The sequence below is a fragment of the Eumetopias jubatus genome, unplaced genomic scaffold, assembly GCF_037043125.1.
Source record: "Eumetopias jubatus isolate StellerSeaLion01/CBP00866 unplaced genomic scaffold, mEumJub1_p1.0 scaffold_15, whole genome shotgun sequence".
In the NCBI taxonomy this organism is placed as follows: Eukaryota; Metazoa; Chordata; class Mammalia; order Carnivora; family Otariidae; genus Eumetopias; species Eumetopias jubatus.
In genome coordinates this window covers 83,247,594-83,268,206 of record NW_028274821.1, presented here as the reverse complement: position 1 = coordinate 83,268,206, position 20,613 = coordinate 83,247,594, and the positions used below count along the sequence as shown (strand labels likewise).

Sequence of the window (20,613 nt, the reverse complement as noted above, 5' to 3'; positions counted from 1 at the left end):
GATTTCTGTCTTATCACTTCTGGAAAATATTCAGCTATTATCTCAAGTAACTCCTCCTCTCCCATTCTAGTCTATTTTCCAAGTAACTTCTGCAGATTCATTTGGCAGGTATTTGATTTTCTCTTCAGCCATGTCTAATCTATTTAACCCATCAGTTGCACCTTTAACTTCACTAGCTCTAATTTTCACTAAGTTTGCGTGGTCTTTTAAAATTTTTTGATAATTTTGTTCATTTCTAATATTTTCAAATTTTTCTTCAAATCTTCAGTTATTTAAATATTTATCTTAAAGTTATAGCTAATAATTCAAATGCCCGAGTTTTGGGGAGATTTGATCCTGCTGTGGTTTGCCTGTTCTTTGCTCTTTGTAAATTCTGGATTATCTGATATTCTTTATTAGGGTAATCTGTGGTAATACCACGCAGCCTAGGTGGCAGGCATGTCCCTCCAGAGTAGTTCTGCAACTGACTCTGTCAGGTACCCTAAAAGTATTACCAACCCAGGAATATTCAGGTAGTGTAAATTCAAACCCCAAATACCCGAAGGCAAGCCTACGGGTACAAATTCTCAACAAGACTTCCCTCTAAACCTATGTCCATGCTAAGAAGACTTAAGCTAAACCAACTGAGGGTTCTAGCGGGGAGGGGGGTGGGGGGATGGGTTAGCCTGGTGATGGGTATTAGAGAGGGCATGTACTGAATGGAGCACTGGGTGTTATATGCAAACAATGAATCATGGAACACTATATCAAAAACTAATGATGTAGGGGCACCTGGGTGGCTCAGTCGTTAAGTGTCTGCCTTCAGCTCAGGTCATGATCCCAGGGTCCTGGGATCGGGCCCCGCACCGGGCTCCCTGCTCTGCGGGAAGCCTGCTTCTCCCTCTCCCACTCCCCCTGCTTGTGTTCCCTCTCTCACTGTGTCTCTGTCAAATAAATAAATAAAATCTTAAAAAAAACAAACTAATGATGTAATGTATGGTGATAACATAATAAAATTAAAAAAAAAAAGAAGACTTAAGCTAAGTTTCCTTATTTTCTTCCTGTGATTGTAAGTTATCTTTTCCAAGTCTATCCTTTCAATTAGGATGCATCATCCCCTGAAGGTGCTATATAAGGAAATCTCAGTTTCCAACACCCCTCTCTGTAAAACCCAAAGCCTTATCTCTTACCCAATTTATCTATCAAAACCCATACCTATGGGTCATAAAGAATAGCAAATTCCCCCCAGTACAGCCCCAGTGTCGGCTTTTATGTTTAGTTTTGGCTTTCAGTGTCCCTCTTTGCTTTTGTTCCTTTGGGATTTCTTTATTTTCTTAAGAATAGAGTTATGAAAGGGTGTTTGTTATATTTCATCCAGCTCTCCTAAATATTTTGTATTGGGACATTTTTGGGTTTTCTAGGTCATCATATTTCCAAAAATGGGAGTTGTCAGCCTCAGTACCAAAAAACAGCATTTGTTAGATTACTAGCTGTCAACTGAATAGTCAACAAAACACTCAGGACTTCTGGCATGGAAGAATGACAGGCTTTTAAATGTATTTCCTAAATCCACTTCAATTTTAAAATCTAGTAGTAGCTGAAAAAACAAAGTTTCAAAAAGATGAGTGAGCACCACGGAGCAACATGCTGCAGTAATCCCATCATACTTTACTTTGATCTCATAGACTGAACAGTAATTGTATTACTTTCTTCGCTTACCAGTTCTACATACAATAAGCCAATATACTGTAGAGATGTACTGAAAATACATAGAGGAAACATTTTAAATTTGTAGAGCATATTGCTCAATTTCTTTTCAGTAAACAAGACAGATGACAGAGCAAGAATAAAAGTTCTCTGGAGGAGCCCTGAGGGTCCTTCCCATTTACCATAAATGATTCATCAAATTAGAAACAGGAAGAGCAAGTCAAACAATACTTCAAAAATTAACAAGAAAATTTTCAAGTGAAAGAAACCCAAAAAGAGAAAACTGACCTATTTGCATGTGTACTTGTTCATGCTGTCTTCCTTCCTATTACAGAAACTGTTCCTAGGCTAACCCTTCCACTCACACAACAGAAAACCTTTCTCCCTAATCAAAGACTGGCTCTTCCCTGGTACTAGTAATGTCCCCCTCTTTACTGAATAACTCCCATCGGTGCATCTGTTATCATAAAATCTCTCACTGCAATCCCTATTCCTCTTCACCTACCATGCCATATTTTTTTTTTTAGCAAAAATCCTTAAAACAGTTGTTATACTATCACTTCTTCCTCATCTACCATTTACTACAAAACCCACACGAATGTTAATGATCTCATCTCTCTCCTGAAAAAAAAGCAAGCAAAAACAAAAACAAAAATACCCTTCTTAAGGATCACCCAGGTCTCTCCTGTCTTTTTTTAGTCACCATCGAAAGCAACCTCTCAGCAGAATCTAACATACCTGGTTATTCCCGCTCTCTTGAAATACTTTCTTCATCTCTCTTCCAAGGCATTCCAATCTCCTAGTTTTCTTTATATCTCACTACTTATATCTTCTCAGTCTTCTCTGCTGGTTTCTCTTCATCTCCATCTCTCAATGTTGAAGTACTCCAAGAATCAGTTCTTCACTCAACTCTTCAGTTTCTACGCTCACTCTGTAGGTGATCTCATCTAATCCCATAGCTTTAAATACCATCTATATACTGTTGATGCCAGCCACAGTCGCTCCGGAGGATCAATCTCACACAATCAACTACTTGACATCAAGAAATGGACATATAACAGTCATCTCAAATTTAATATGTTCAGCTTCTGATCCCTCTAACCCAATCCTGGTCCTAGCTCTTTCCATTTTAATAAATGGCACTACCATATACCTAACGGCTCAGGCCAAAAACTAGGAATCATCATTTATTTCTTTGTCTCAAATCCCACATATAAATTGCCCACCCTATCAGTTCTACCTTGAAAATATATCCTGAATCAGACCACGTTCATCTTCTAATCTTAAGCCAATGTTATTTCTCCCTTTAATGACTAAAACAGCCTTCCATCTGCTCTTCCTGCTATCAGGCTTGTCTCTTTATTGCCCATTCTCCATGGAGTAGGCCAGATATAACTCATGGTTTTAAGCATATTCACAGATATGTGCAATCAACATCAAAGTCAATTTAAAATATTTTCATCATCTCAAAAAAACAAAACAAAACACCAACCACCACCATATCCTGTTAGGTATCAACTCTCCTTTCTCCTAATAATTCCAGACCTAAAAAGCAACAACTAATCAATCCTCTGCCTCTAAAGATTTGACTATTCTAAACATTTCATATTAATAGAGCCATGTAATTTGCGGACTTTTGTGACTTGCCTGTTATTTAACATGTCTTTGAGGATCATCTATGTTGTAGCATGTATCAGTACTTCACTCCTTTTTATGACCAAATAATATTCCATTGTATACCACATTTATCCATTTAGTAGTTGATAAACATTTAGCTTGTTTAGCCTTTATTCTGTGGGTTGTCTTTCTTCCTTTGTCGCTTATGCTTTTGGTGTGGTTATCAAAGAATCCACTGCGAAATCTGAAGTCATGAAAATTTACCCGTTTCTTCTAAGAGCTTTACATTTCTAGCTCTTACACTGAAGGCTGTAATCCATTTTAAGCTAATTTTTGTATATGGTGTGAGGTAAGGGTACAACTTCATTCTTTTGAGTGTGGCTATCCAGTTGTCCCAGCACAATTTGTTGAAAAACAAAAAACCCATTCCCAATTGAATGCCATTAGTAAACCTTGTCTAAATCAGCTGACCACAGAAATATGGTTTTATTTCTCAATTCTCAAATGTATTCCAGTGATCTATATACCTATCTTTATGTCAGTACTACACTGTCTTGATTACCACTGCTTTATACTAAGTTTTGAAATTACAAAGTTTGAGTCCTCCAACTTTGTTCATTTTCAAGATTATTTTGGCCTACCCAAGGTCCCTTGCAATCCAAAATGAATTTTACAATTGGCATGTAAACGTCTACAAAGATGTTACCTAGGATTCTGATAGATTGCACTGAATGTGTAGATCAGTTTGAGTAATGCCACCTTAACAGTAAGTCTTCTGAGCCATGAACACTGGATGAATTTCCATTTATTGAGATCTTCTTTAATGTCTTTCAACAATGTTTTACAGATTTCAAAGCATAAGATTTGCACTTTTGTTTAACTTAGCACTATTTCTTCTTTCTTTTTTTTTTAAGTAGGCTCCACGCCCAGTGTGGAGCCCAATGTGGGGCTTCAATGCGTGACCCTGAGATCAAAATCTGAGCCAAGATCAAGAGTTGGACACCTACCCAACTGAGCCACCCAGGTGCCCCTATTTCATTCTTTTTCATGCTATCATAAATTGTTTTTTCATTGTTACTTTAAGATCGTTCATCGTGAGCATACAGAAAATTGATTTTTTTTGTATACTGACCTTGTATCCTGCAATCCTGCTGAACTTATTTAATAATTTTTTACATTTCATAGGGTTTTCCAGATATAAATTCATGTCAACTGCAAACAGAGAGTTTTTACTTCCTTCTTTCCAACCTGGATATTCTATTTTTGCATGCCTAACTGCCCTTGTTGTACAATGCTGAACAGAGGTTGCAAGTGCAGACACCAGGTCTTGAATCTGAACTTAGGGGGAAAGAATCTACTCTTTCACCAGCAAAAATGATTTTCACTGTGAGTTTTTCATAGATGCTGTTAATCAGGTTGAGAAGTTCCATTCATAGTTGATTTGTTTTCTACTTCTTCATTTTCATAAAAAGGTGTTTTTCCTGTGCCTACTGAAAATGATCATGTGGTTTTGTTTTTGGTTCCACTGATATGTTATATTACATTCACACATTTTCAGTTGTTAAACCAAACTTACATTCTTGGGATAAATCCCACTTGATCATGGTATGTAATCTTTTTCATATACTGAATTAAGTATGCTGGTGTTTTGTTGAGGACTTCCGTGTCCATATTTAAGAGATACTGACATGTAGTTTTCTTGTGATGTCTCTAATTTTGGCATTGGCACAGCATCATCCTTATAGATTTAGTGATAAAATAGTCTCTCCTTTTCTATTTTTTGGGAGAGTTTGTGAGGAACTGGTATTCTGATTTAAGCACCTGGTAGAATTCAGGAATAAAGCCATCTAGGCCTGAGCTTTCTTTGTGGGTACATTTTTTATTACTAACTCAACTTGTCATAGGTCTAGTCACACTAAGTCTCATTAGTATTTTTCTAGAAATGTATCCATTTCAATAAATTCTCTAATTTTTTGGCATATTACTATTCCTAATAGGTCTTTATAATCCTATTTAATGTAAATTTGGCAGTAATGTCCCCTCTTTCAGTTCTAATTCTAGCAATCTGTTTTTTTTCTTGGTCAATCTAAAGTGATGCCAATTTTGTTGATCTTTTCAAAGAGCCAGGTTCTTGTTTTATTAATTTTTGTCTATTACTTTTCTGTTTCACTGATTTCTGCTCTTTTATTTCCTACTTTGGCCTGTTTTACATTTAGTTTGCTCTTCTTTTTCCAATGTCTTAAGATGAAACATGAGGTTACTGATTTGAGATTTTCCTTCTTTCATAATATAGGAATTTATAAGTAGAAATTTTCCTATACGCATTTAAGCTCTATCCCATACCGTCTGCATGATAGATCTTTTCCCAACTTTTTATTTTAAATGTTTGTATCTGAATTTAATGTGTGTCTCCTGCCAAGGGCATACAGTTAGATTTTTTTTTTATCAACTGCTGACAGTTTTCTTTTTTATTATATTGCTTAATCCATTTTGTTATTGATATAGTTCAATTTAGGTGTGCCATTTTGCTTTTTATTTTTTATGCAACGATCTTACGTATTTTCCATTCCTTTATTCCTTTACTGCTTTTTTAGTATTTCGTGATTATTTTCTAATATAGCATTAACATTTCTTTAATGATATAGATACACACAAACACACACACACCACCTTAGTGGTTGCTGCAGAACTTGCCATACATATCTTAATTTATTAGAATCACTTTCTAATTTATACTACCTTAATTCTAGTAAGATACAAAAAATTATTCAAATACAGCAGTATTCCCCCCATGGTATTATTATACATATTGTATCTATATTACAAAGCAACACATTTTTATAATTGTTACTTAATTCTGTGTTTTTAAAAAAGATGAGAAAACAAACATTTAGTTATATTAATTTTATCAATCCTGGTTCTCTTCATTGGCTCTTGTAGTTTTGAATTACCATATTAAGTCATTTACTAAGCTGTAATACAGCTCTGCTCTGACCTACCTTGTTTTTCTATGATTGGCAAACAGATCATATTTCTGTATGTTATAGGTACAATATATACATATTGTATATATAATGCAAAAGAGAAAAAATGTATTCATACTGTCTTTATTATTACACAGTTACCCTTACTGGTGCTATGGATTAAAATTACTGTTTGGGGTCACTTGCTTTTGGCCAGAACAACTTCTTTTAGTATTTCTTGTAAGGTGGTTCTGATAGTAGTAAATTCTGTTTTTGTTTATTTCAGAAAGTTTTTATTTCATCTTCAGTTTTGACTAACAGTTTTGCTAGGATTCTTGGTTGACAGTTTTTTCTTCGAGCACTTAGAATGTCATCCTATTGGCTTCAAGCTTCCACTATTTCTGCTGAGAAGTCAGCTGTAAATCTTACTGAGTTCCCCTTGTAGGAAATGAATCATTTTTCTTTTGTTTCAAGATTTCCCTCATCTTTGGTTTTCAACATTTTACTAAGATATGCCTTTTTTTTGGATCTTTCTGAGTTTATCTTAGAGTATGGTGAGCTTCTTAGATGTGTATTGTTTTTCAATAAATAAATGTGGGACTTTTCAGACATTATTTCTTCAAATATTTTTTCTGCTCATTTTTCTCCTCTCCTCTGAAATATATATATATATATGAGTATGTTATTACAGCTAATAACATCTCATCTTTCTCTGAGGTTTTGTTCATTGTTTTTTCTTTCTGTTCTTTGGATATTTTACTGATCTTTATTAATTCCTTCTTTTAGGAGTGTCTGGCTGGCTCAGCCCATAGAGCATGTGACTCTTGATCATAGGGTGGTGATTTCAAGTCCCATGTTAGGTGTGGAGCCTACTTAATAAAGAAGTAAAAATAATAAACATTGTTTAATTCTTTCTTTAAAAAAACATTTGTTATGGTATACTTGATGTACACTATATGTCATCTTTGCACAGGGGCCATGCTAATCTTCTTTGTATTGTTCCAATTTTACTATATGTACTGCCAAAGCAAGCACATGTACATTCAAATGCACATAATGTAAGTGTGCACTTTAGTGAATTTTGGCATATGTATACACCACAACCACATACGTATACACCACATATCCATAATGCCCCAAACTCCTTGTGCCCCTCTGTACTCCCATTCTTCTTCCCCATCCCATCAACACACCCAAGCAACCACTGAACTGCTTTCTGTGATGACAGGTTTTGCATCTTCTAGAATTATATATAAATAGAATGTGCAATATGAGAATTTTGGGGGGGCTGGTCTGTCTTCTTCCACTAAGCTTATTTTGATATTTCCTCATGATTGTGGTAATAGTTCATTTTTAAAGATTTTAAACACTTCTCGCATTTTATTTATGAAAAAATCTGTGGGTCTTTTATTTTTTACATATTTTTCCAACTTTATTGAGACTTAATTGAAATAAAACATTAAGGTATACGTGATTTGGTATGTGTATATATTGTGAAATGATTGCCACAATAAGGTTATTACATCCACCAACTCACATGATTACCATTTCTGTGTATGTGGTGAGAACAGTATTCTCTTAGGTACTTTCAATTATATAATATAGTATTGTTAACCATAATCCCAATGCTGTACATTAGATCCCCAAAACCTAATAATTGCACAACTGGAAATTTGTACTTTGACCAACATCTCCTCGTTTCACCTACCATCACCTCCTGCCCCTGGCAACCACCATTTTACTTGAGTTTAGCTCAGATTCCACATATGCATTGTGGAATGTGAAATATGTTGTGTTTTTGGTTGTTTCAAGATATTTTTTGATTTCCCTTTTGTTTTCTTCTTTGATTCACTGGTTGTTCATGAGTATGTTATTTAATTTCCAAATATTTGTGATTTTCACATTTTCCTCCTGTTATCAATTTCTAACTTCATACCTCTATGGTTAGAAAAGATATTTGGCATAATTTCAGTCTTCAATTTGATAAGATTTGTTTTGTGACCTAACATATGATCCATCCTGGAGAATGTTCTGTGTATGCTTGAGAAGAGTAAGTATTCTGTTGCTGTTGGATAGAATGTTCTATTTATGCCTGTTAGGTCCATTTGGTCTAAGGTATAGTTCAAGTCCAATGTTTCCTTATTAATGTTGTGCCTAAATGATCGATCCATTGTTTAAAATAGAGTACTAAAGTTCCCTATCATTGTATTGTCTATTTCTCCCTTCAGATCTGTTTCTTTTGCTTAATATATTTAGGTACTCTGATGCTCAATACACAGATATTTACAATTGTTACATCTTCTTGATGAATTGACCCATTTTTCATTATATCCTTTTCTTCTTATAGTTTTTTTTATTAACATTCTTAGTTTATTGATCCTCTCATGAAAAATCTGCACAACCACCACAGATAAAGCCACTGCAGCATCTTTACTCCTTCTGTTGTCCAATCTCCAGCTCACTTTTCGCCAGCACCAACATTGGCTTTTGCAGTCCCCCTGACTTTCTTCATTCTGTTCTTGCATTCCTTTCGCTGTTTCCTTGATGTCTTTTTCTTCTCATACAGGCCATGTCTTGCAAGTCCGCGTTTGGGTTCATTTTTCTTTGCATAATCCAAGGAATCATAAATCATGCCAAAGCCAGTTGTCTTGCCACCACCAAAATGGGTTCTGAATCCAAATACAAATACGACATCTGGTGTGGTCTTGTACATTTTGGCTAGTTTTTCCCGAATTTCTGTCTTAGGTACTGTTGCCTTTCCAGGGTGAAGAACATCAATGACCATCTGTTTCTGCTGAAGTAGTCGGTTAGTCATGAACTTCCTGGTCTGGATAGTTACTGTGTCGTTCATGATGGCGGCGAGGCTTCAAGCAGCCAGGGAGGAAAAGATCTTCTTACAGTTTTTAACTTAAAGTCTATTTTGTCTGGTATCAGTGTAGCTACCTTTGCTCTCTTTTGGTTTCCATTTGCATGGAATTGCTTTTCCATCTCTTCACATTGAGTCTGTGTGTGTCCTTAAGGCTGAAATGAGTCTCTAACAGGCATAGTGGGGGTCATATTTTTTATCCACTTAGCACTATGTTATTTGGAGAATAGAATTCATTTGCATTTAAAGTAATTATTGATAGGTAAGAACTTATGATGCTATTTTATTGTTTTCTCATTGTTTTAAAGTTCCCTTGTTGCTTTCTTCCTGTCTTCCTTTGTGAAATGAAATTTTCCAGTGGTATACCTTGATTCCCTTCTTTTTATCTTTCATGTTATCTACTGTAGGTTTTGCTTTGTGGTTACCATGAGGCTTACATAAAATCTTACTGATATAACAGTACATTTTACGTTTGTAACAACTTTAATCATATACAAATACTCCACCCTCCCCCCCCAACATTTTAGGGTTTTGATATAAAAATTTAACTTTTTATATTGTATATTCATTATCACTATAGTTATTTTTAATACTTTTATCTTTTAACCTTTATACTAGAATTAATCAACACACCATATTACAGTATCAGAGTATCATGATTTTGACTACATACTTACCTTCTTCAGTGTTTTATATCTTCATGTTTTTCATTTTACTAGCTAGTATTCTATCATCTCAGGTTGAAGAACACCTTTCAGCATTTTTAGTAAGGTTTGATGATGATTAATTCCCTTAGTTCAATTTGGGAGTATCTTTCTCTCTCCTTCATTTCTGAAGGACAACTTTACTGAATAAAATATTCTTGGTTGGTTTCTTCAGCACTTTGAGTGTATCATCCCACTCTCTTCTGGCCTGAAAGGTTTCCGCTGAGAAATCTGCTAACAGACTTACCAGGATTCCCTTGTCATGTGATTTTTTTTTTCTCTTGCTGCTTTAAAAACGGTCTTTTATTTTAGACAGTTTTATTATAATGTGTCTTGGAAAGAATTGCTTTGGGTTGAAATCTTGGGGAAAACTATAAATTTTATGAACTTAGGTGTCCAAATCTCTCTCCAAATTTGGGAAATTCTCATTCATTAGGTCTCTAATCTTTCAACCCATTTCCCCCTCTCTTCGTCTTCTGGTATACTATAAATGCATAGATTATTTTTATGGTATACCATGGTTCATGTAGGCTTTCTTCACTCTTTTTCATTTTTTTGTTTTCAGACTAGATAACGTTAAATAATCTGTCTTCTACTTCATAATAATTTTTTCTGCTTGATCCAGTCTGCTGTTGATTTCAATTGCATTTGCTTTCCCTAAGGTGGTGATGACTGCTCAAGCATGTGGTTTCTCCCAATCCCACGGAATCCAGTTTCTACGCATACTCACTGGCCATCTGCAAAGGCTCATTCTGACCATTCTTGCCCTCAGAGGCATGCACAAGAAGGCAGTCACTGGGTATGGGTGTGTCTGAGTGAGCTGCACAGAGCTTGGTGGTACCCATAGGCCAGCTGAAGTGATCAGTACGGGAGACAACCTCAGTGGCTCCGGAGTAATTTCCTGACAGAGTTCCCAAAGCAGTTAATAAAATGTGTGTTCCTTTGATATGTTCCATTCCCAGCCTTAGCTGTTGTTCTCCCAGCATGACTGTCCACCCCCAAGTTGTGTAGTTCACAACCCGATATTCTGGATAGAGTGAGAAAGAAATGGGTTTTGGGAGTATCCCACATAGCTGGGGAATCCAGCACCTGCTCTCAATTTCCCACATGGAGAAAATCATGGGCAGAGAAAGTCTCTATTGGCATTGAGTTGTGCTGTCTTGGGGGAAAGGTGACACAGGTAAAGTAAAACAGCTCCATTTATTGTCTTCAATGGATCCAATCTTGGATGGTTTTTCCTCCAAGTATGCTGAAACCTCTCTGATGGACCCCTGGACTCCCACAAAGGCACTCTCGTCCATGAGTGATTGTCTAAATCACTGTTCTTTGAGGGTTGGATAGTAAACTTCATCCTGAAACTTCTGAAAACACCTCTCATTAATTCTTTCCTTTGCCAGCTAAAATTTACTGTTGAGCCCCTCTAGTGAATTTTCTGTTTCAGCTACTGTGTTTTTCTACTTTGGAATTTTCATTTGGTTCCTTTTTTTATAATTTCTATCTTCTTAATGATACTCTCTATTTGATATGACTTTGTCATCATACTTTATTTTTTTAAGCATGATTTCTTTTAGTTCATTGAACTTAATGGCTACTTTGAAGAATCTATGTATTAAATCCAACATGTCACTCTCATAACCAGTATCTGCTGCCTGCTTTTTTTTTTTTAATGACATATGGGTTATTTTTTCGTGTTTCTTTGCATGTTTCACAATTTTGTGTTGGAAACTTGATATTTTAGATAATATGTTGTCCTAATTCACAGTACTGGTCTCCCCACTCTGGGACTTGTTATTTTTTATGCTTGTTTGTTCATTTAGTAGCTAGATAGCTTATTTTCTTAAATTCTATGCCCCTAATTTCCATAGCATTAAGCCTCCGACTTGCTCCCCTGAGGAGATTTGGCTTTGCCTACAGTCATCCTGAGATGACAGCAATTTTGGAAGAGTGCTTGGTCTCTTTCTCTGACCACACCTAGATGTTAAACTCCACTAAATATGGCCAATTGCCTTATAGTTTTCACCAATGAACGTGGGTATAAACTACTCTACAGAATAAACTAACCAAATTGACATTACTTTGAAGGGAGAGTTTCAGAGGTCCATGTCTGAGATTTGTTCTGACACTAAGAGTCAGTCTCCTAGTAAGCCTATACTTAAATCTGTATGTTCAATCAATCTACCAATCTCCTCTCGAATTACCTTTCACCACAAGCTCTACTGTTTCTGAGAGTACCCTTAGGCTTGAACTTCTCTACATTCTGCTGTAAATAGCGTCAGCTTCTCTGGGAAGGGATTAGGAGCTGTTTTATGACCCCCTTCTCACTACAGGGAAAATCTGTGAGCCATAGCTGTGACGTTGGGAGATGGACAATAGCATGCTTTACTTTGAATGACATCCCATCTTTAGAAGCTGAGTACTTAGTGGTGATGTAGTAGTCTCAGGTCTTCCTGGTTTGTCTGTAGTGGTGTGGAACCACTACTTTAAGAGGCTAGGGCAATTGGACTCTCAGTATTCTAAGCAGCACTGTGCCCAAAGTAGAGCCTCCATCCCAAGAATGAGGACAGGGCAAAAAAAGGGAGCCCCCATCTCTGAGTCACACTTGGCTAGCAAAACGTAGCTGGAGACAGGATGAGAAATGCAATTGCCCTATTTCCTGGAAGATGGCCCTCCAAGTGGGGGTGGGGGGGGTAAGAAATTCTGTCTTCTTGATTGCACTGATATGGAGTTACCATCTTGCTCAGCTGGGATAGGTCCGGGAAGCAATGGGTCTTGGTGCAAATACCACATATTCTTTACCAAATTTTAGTAAATTTCCTTGAATAAATGTTTCTTTACTTGCTATATATCCTTCAGAACATTTCCAAAGACTGTAAATCGTTGTTTTTGTTTTTTAATAATTGTCACCAATTTTGCTAAGGAGTAGGTCCACAGAGCTCTTATGCTGCCATGCTGGAAGTCTCTTTCAGCCATTGAGCTTTTTAAAATGTAAATCAGATCATGTCCCCATTGAAAACTCTCCAAAAATTTCCTTCACATTTATAACACAGTCCAAGTTTCTCCTAAGCTCTACAAAGTTCTACACGATGCAGCCTCTGCCAACCACTGGCTATCATTCTTTACCACTTTTTATGTACTTTATTTACTCTGCTCTAATTTCTGTCCTAACAAGGGTGGTCCTCTTCAGGGTCTATCTTCGATTCCCTTTAAAAAGCTGTCTTCCTAGATTTCTCCATGGCCTCCTTCCCCATTTCATTCAGGTCTCTGCACAAATGTCATTTCAAGATATTTTCAAAAATAGTACCTGCCCTCCATTCTTTACCCATGTATCCCACTGTGATTTTCTTTACAGCACCTAAATTTACTTAACCTATTCATTTTCTTACGTGCTTAAAGTCTGTTTCCCCCATTGGAATAACAACTCTAAGAGAGTAGGGGGCTCTGCAATCTTATTCACCACTGTATCCCCAGTATTTAGTACTTGGCACACAGTCAATACTCAATAAATACTTGTTGAATAAACATAAACAAGAACTGAAATATTTTTAAAGCTATTTACATCTTAAATGACATTAACAGAGAATATTTTTATTTATACCCATAAAGAGAATGATTAAGAGTATGGGAAAAATAGTTGTTCATTTGGCTTAGAGAATATAAACAAAGTGGCCAATATCCAAGTATTTAATATTCAGTTTCAGTAATCCTAAAACTTATTTTTATAAATAGCACTGCTGACCTGCCCTTGCCTTTTACACTACATACACCAGACCCAAAAGAAATAATCAGCTCTAATTTAAAGGGAAAATAAAAACAATACTAAAATGATAAATATACTACGACCACTAGTTTTGACAATTGGGGTATTAGAAGATTTAGAAGCTAATCAAATTGGAAATCCTTAATCAAATACAAATTTGTCACTGTCACTAATTAGAAATAAAAGTCTTTAGCATTAAAAAAGTTAGGATATTACTTCCATTTTTTCAGTTTCACTCCATATACCTTCCTATTACAGGCCAAGTTTTGCAATGCGCTTAGCAAGGCTAAGCAAAAGAATCTTAGGTTATGGAGTTTTACCTTGAGTCCTGTTTTCTCGTCATCACTTCCATTATTTGTAGATGGTGTCTCATCTCCTTGCCTGGAAACCAAGACAAAATCTTCACTATTAAGAGTAGATACTGAGTCTGAGGAGACACTGATTTTTCCAACAGAAGCCTTGTCATCCATGACTCAAGAATGAAGCTCAACTCATGAATGATTAAATATTTTAAAAATGCCTGAAAAACAAAAACCATAAAGATACTCATATAGAATGTCTGCCAGATATTCAGTTATGCTCTAATTCTTACAAAATACATATGGAAAAACTTAAAAAAATACTTTCAAAATCTTTTCCCAAGACTTTCACTACATACAACTTAGGCTTTTTACTCCAGATAATGAAGGAATCTGATGCTATTCAGGGCCAGGATATTTCAGATTAAAAAAACAAAACGAAACAATAAAACAGATTCCCTTGAGAATAACTGCCTACCTACAGTGATTTCTTTGGCATATGTTACAACTCTATTCTTGGACTTCAAAAACTATTAACTACTAAACTTCTGTTTTCTACCCTTTAATTTGTAAAGCTGTACACATAAATGAAATTGAAAGCACACAAGACAATAAGGTTTTTCTAATGTTACTGATATTTAAATTTAAAATATTAACAAGATGCTTTTAAGAAATAAAATTTTATAGTCACACTCAAGAGAAATAAATTCAAGGCAGAGCAAGCAGAAATTCTAGAGCTGGGAAATACCTTACATAGCAAGAAATCAGAAATCCGTTAAAAACTCAATCTTCCCATCCCACAGTTTCTCAAGAGTTCAACTCAACATGAACATTACCAGTAAGTTTCATGCCAAAAATTCCCAGCAAGAAGTATAAAAATACGTCACTTATGAAAAGCCACTCAAATATTTATTGACTCCCGGAATAAAACTTAAACTCATCTACCATTTAAAAACCTGGTTCTGAATACTTTATGGCAATGTTCCCATTTGGTTGCCAAAACAGCAAGAGAATACAATATACTCAGAAAGCTTTAACCAATAAACAGTAGTAGTTCTAGCTCTATGCTCATCTTGTACCTCAAAGAGGTAAAGGTGCTGAAGAGTCTATTTAATCTCTCCAATTAACAAGTCCTGATTTATGCTTTGTGTTTTCAATTGAACATATATTTATCGAGCATCCACCATGTGCCAAGCACTATTTTCCCTTCAAAGGCTCACAACTAGATAAACACCTGACAGCAGGAATTACACAATCCTTCAGCATTACAGTTCAAAAGAAACTCTTAAACAGATAAGAAAATGGCAACCCCAAAAGAAGGTAATTTACCTAGGCATAACTAAGGATGGAACCCTTACTAATGCTACTTACTTCTTTCTATTTAAACTAATTTCCTTGCTTACATGGCTATCACAGCTTTACATTTCATAGGACTAAATTTAAATGTATAGTGTAGCATTCAAAGACACTTCAAAATGTACTTTTTGAAAACTTTTTTTAATGTAGTTTTGCTTCATCCATTCAATGAATACTCACCAAGTGTCTAGTGTATAAAGGATAATACATGGTAAGCAAGAGAAATTAAGATTCTTGCCCCAAAGGAATGTATACTGTAGCAGAGAACAGAGGCGCATTGAACAGATTAACAGGTACAGATTTAGGGTAAAGAAAACTATGGGAACATGTTGGGAGAGGGATTTAGACATGGAGAGTTAAGGAATATATTCACCTGAAACTAGTAGGATATTGTATGACAATTATACATCAATAAAAAAAGAGAAATATATTAGAAGAGGTAATGTCCTTACTAAAGATATACACTTTAATACATCCATGTATTTGCCCTCATTGGATCCTCCTTCTAAAGTGGTTTTCTTGGTTTTGTACTCCATTAACTCCAACTCATCATTCATGATCTGACTCCCCTTTTCCTAGTAGCTTGCCAATCTTCATCCCAGAACCAAATAAACTGCTTGCCTTATTTCTGCTCCTATAGCATCTTACATTTTTATAGTACTATTGTGATGTATTACAATTTGATGGCGACTGCCTCTTAATTTACTCTTCATATTATTTATTACACAGATAAGGAAATTGAGACCTAGACAGATGGTGTAACTGGTTCGAGGCAAAAGCAAAAACCGGGCCCGTTATCTCGTATTCCAGAAGCTATACTCTTTCCGTCAGATTATGATACCTTTCCAACGCCACAAATTTGGGCCTTGTCCCAAAACCCTCAGTATTGGGTAAAGGAATCTTTATCTGTTGTAGAATGTGCTAGTACTTTAGGCAAGGTTTTGGAGAACTAGTATTTTAGGCAAGGTTTTTCATGCTTAATTAGATTTCCATTCTTTTAAATTGTGATTAATAAGAGCAAAGTGCCTCGGAAAGTTCTCTAAAGCTATGATCTGAGACACTGCTTTCTATGATACTCTGGACTCAAAAAATAATATACTTTGGTATTTAAACACTATGAAACTGAGAAGACTTGTCCGACTCAAAGTTCAACCTATTTCCTTTGAGGAGAAGACAGGAAAATACACTTTATAAAATACTTTACTATTTGTTTTGGCACCTGTAAAAAACTGAATCACTCAGTGGGAATGAGGTTTATCAAAACATGAAGCAGTACAGGAAAAGTTATACAAGATTCCCCTTCTCTGGCCTCCACAATAAAGAGGTGTCCCAGAACCTAGTGTACTCCTGGCAAAATTGTATTCATAATCTCTCTCTTGAGACCACAAGGGGTAATTGTTTTGTTTTTAATCCCTACTTATATCATTTACCACAAGAAGCCTCCTACTGTAATCCTTCATCCTTCAGACTGCAATTCTAGATCTAAACCTCACGGATAATAGAGAACAAGCTTCTTCCCCCAAATATCCTGCACTACCATCTCTCTTCCTACTTTTCCCCATAATATCCATCACCATTTGACACACTACGTTTTAATCATTTGTTTTTAAATATCACGTAAGCTAGAATCTAAGTTCCACCAGGGCAGAAATTTGTGTGTTTCATTAACTGCTGTACCTTATCACCTGGAACAATGCCTGGCACATAGCAGGTGCTCAAATACTTGCTAAAAAAATTAGGATAAATGGCAAATAAAGATGGAAAAGAGCAAGAGCCACCCAATGAAAAGATCTCTTACAGTAAGAACAGAAGTCATATTTGTAATGGTAAAGCACACAATTAAGAGGAAAAACCCAAGTTAGAATACTGGTTGCACTACCTAACGTGAGCTTTGTCATAATAAGCCTTAGTTTCCATAAGTGAAAATGATGTACTATCTACCTCACAAAACTATTATTAAAATTACTAAGGAACACATGTACATCTCATTTAATAACAATCACAAAACATTGTAAGCACCCAATAGTTACATCTTTTTAAGCTAACTTCCAATTTTAAAAGAATTAACAACTATCAGGGCACCTGGGTGGCTCAGTCAGTTAAGCATATGCCTTCAGCTCAGGTCATGATTTCAGGGTCCTGGGACTGAGCCCTGTTGTCAGGCTCCCTGCTCAGCAAGGAGTCTGCTTCTCCTTCTCTCTTTGCCCCTCTCCCCTCTCGTGCTGTCTCAAAAAGTTCAATAAAATCTTTAAAAAATAAAAATAATAAAAATTAACAAGTATCAACTGATTTAGGTAATTCAGTTTAGGAAACACAATACTAGGACAAAAATATATAGCTTTCCTATTTTCCATATTCTAATTTCTTTATATCTAAATAAATGTGAAGGAATACTCAAAAAATGTTTTATCTTTGTGTAATACTTTACAGATTACTAAAACATACACATTCTTTATCTCATTTTATCATCCTAACAATTCTATAAGGTAGACAGAGTAAGGATGTTTATCCCATTTTAATAAGGTAATATACATATATGCACTCTGGTATTGGTAGGCACCAATTACTTCCTTCTTTTATACAAGTGACAACCTAGACCCTAGCATGTCTAGTTACCAACAGGGCCAGGTTGGTGAGTCAAGTTCAAGGATGTTTCCTTCTCTATCTCCTTTAATAAGTCAATAAGTCACTTTTGTTTAATTATGCAGCCTCCTGCATCAAACCCAAAAGTTCAATTGTTATATTTTTCATAACTTCATTACTTTTATCCTTATTGAGATATAAAAGATCCCTAGAGGTTTTCTGATTGAAGATTGTCTCATGGGGGAGCCTAGCTGGCTCAGTCAGTAGACATGGTCGGTAGACATGTAACTCAATCTCAGGGTTGTGAGTTTGAGCCCCATGTTAGGCACAGAGATTTAATAAAAAAAATTTTTTAAAGGGGTGCCTGGGGACACCTGGGTGGTTCAGTCGGTTAAGTGTCTGCCTTCAGCTCAGAACATGATCTCAGGGTCCTGGTACTGAGTCCCACATCGGGCTCCCTGCTCAGCAGGGAGCCTGCTTCTCCCTCCGCCTGCTGCGCTCCCTGCTTGAGTGCTGACAAATCTTTAAAAAAATAATAAATAAAAAATAAAAACAGGTGCCTGAGTGGCTCAGTCAGCTGAAAATCCAACTCTTGATTTTGGCTCAGGTCATGATCTCAGGGTTGTGGGATCAAGCCCCGTGTTGGGCTCCATGCTCAGTGTTGTTGAGTCAGCTTGGGATTTACTCTCTCCCTCTCCCTCTGCCTGCTGTTCCCCCAGCTCGTGCTCTCTCTCAATATTTTAAAAATTAAAAAAAATAATAAAATTAGTCTCATGATGTTTAAACTGTTTACAAAGTTTTTGCCTAAATTTACTGTTTTGTTCCCTAAGTGACAAATTTATGCTTAACTATGTACTTCTGCAAAGATCATGGCAAATAATGCACCTCAGTCTTGCCAAAAGAAGATTAATTTCCATTCTCAATCTCCTCTTTCTTAAACACTTCAGAGACCCAGCTAATGGAGAGTAAATGTGAACTGGGGCGCCTGGGTGGCTCAGTAGGTTAAGCATCTGCCTTCGGCTCACATCATGATCTCAGGGTCCTGGGATTAAGCCTCATATCTGGCTTCCTGCTCAGCAGGGAGTCTGCTTTTTTTTTTTCCTTTCTCCCCACCCCCGGCCCCTCCCCACTGCTTGTTCTTTCTCAAATAAATAAAATCTTTAAAAAAAAAAAAAAGAACTGCCCATGATAAAGGCTCTTTTGATAGTCCTTCAACAGCAGTGGGCTCTTGGATAATCAGTGTTTACTTTTAAAAAACTTGAACTCGTTTTTTGTACAGAGTACTATCAGATATTTGTATGTTTCTAGTTACTAACATTCAGAGTAACATAAACAGTTAACTTGCAGTGGCATGAATTTGCTGATGTACAATCAGTAGAGGCAAAAATCACCTCCCAATAAGTGACCTACCTAACTTGATAAAAGAGGTATGAGTGATACTTGTAATTGAACTTGACATGCTTGAGACAAAATGTGCTAGTTCCCAGCCACTATTCTAGGGCTCTAATTCATCTTTATTTCCCTAAACTCTTTCTTCCTAAAGTAGTATTAACTGCCTCCACCTCTACCACTTTCAATAGGACACTCCAAAGAGCAGTCCCTCTCAAAAATCTGGCTCCTCTCTCTCTCACCAACCCTTACTGAACCTCCTCTTTTAAAAACTTAATTAAAACCTCATCTGTGGGGGTGCCTGGACGGCTTAGTCGGTTGAGCGTTTGCCTTTGGCTCAGGTCATGATCTCGGAGTCCTAGGATCAAGCCCCATGTTGGGCTCCCTGCTCAGTGGGGAGTCGGCTTCTCCCTCTCCCTCTGCCCCTCCACCTGCTCCTTCTCTCTCTTGCACACTCTCTAATAAATAAAATCTTAAAAAAAAAAAAAAAAAAAACACCTCATCTGTGGCCCTGGGTATTTTGTTTACCTTCTGAGCATCATTTTTAAAAGGAAATAAATCAGTCAAGGTCAGTACAAACTTTCAAAACCCAAAGAATTTTTCTTCAGTTTTCATCATCTTCTACCACCGAAATAAATGAAAATGCTGACCATTTCTTTATTCTAAAACTTTTTTCTTGCTTCCACTTTCTACCTCTGACTACCTTTTCTCAGCTGTCACTTAAGTTTCCCTTTCTTCTGCCCATTTTTTTTTTAAAGATTTTATTTATTCATGAGAGACAGAAAGGCAGAAAGAGAAGCAGGCTCCCTGCGGAGTAGGGAGCCTGATACAGGACTCAATCCCAGGGCCCTGGGATCATGACCTGAGCTGAAGGCAGATGCCTAACCACTGAGCCACCCAGGCACCCCTCTTCTGCCCATTCTTTAAGTTCTACCCTGTTCCTCTTCTTTTTCCACTTTTCCCTGGCTCTTATTAGCTCACACACTTATGACTTTTTTTTTCTTTTGGTATGCTGATGATACTCATAGCTCTATCTCTCCTCTCTAAATCCATATGGGTATTTTTGTTACGTTTTTCTTTTTTTTTTAAGACAGGGAGGAGGGTGAGGGGAGGGGCAGGTAGAGGGAGAAGAGAATCTCAAGCAGGCTCCATGCCCAGCATGAAGCCCAACGCGGGGCTTGATCTCACAATCCTGAGATCATGACCTGAGCTGAAATCAAGAGCGGAACACTCAATCGACTGAACCACCCAGGCACCCCTGTGTTTTCCTTTCTATTTAGTATTAAGTGTCTGACATGTGCCAGGCACTCTGTATAATGTTACGGTGAGGAGCAATAGGTAGTCTTTTACCTAGGATAGGCTTACAGTGGTACAGAAAATGGGACAGATGAAC

General features: G+C 36.6%; 1 protein-coding gene and 1 pseudogene across 13 annotated transcripts in view; both read right to left on the bottom strand.

Annotated features, from left to right (window-relative positions):
* The window catches only part of RABGAP1 (RAB GTPase activating protein 1), a 178,634-nt gene that overhangs the window by 141,323 nt on the left and 16,698 nt on the right, over nucleotides 1-20,613 (bottom strand). For 11 of the 13 annotated variants that reach the window (XM_088019038.1, XM_088019044.1, XM_088019045.1 and 8 more), the window contains one exon: nucleotides 13,914-14,113. In XM_088019038.1, coding sequence (XP_087875164.1) covers nucleotides 13,914-14,063 — 150 coding nt within the window. In that variant the 5' untranslated portion in view covers nucleotides 14,064-14,113. Of the gene's footprint in view, nucleotides 1-2,424; nucleotides 2,719-13,913; nucleotides 14,114-20,613 lie in introns of those variants that run through there. The other 2 variants (XM_028107583.2, XM_028107584.2) reach the window with 2 other exon arrangements.
* Nucleotides 7,189-7,301, bottom strand: LOC114212940 (U6 spliceosomal RNA; annotated as a pseudogene).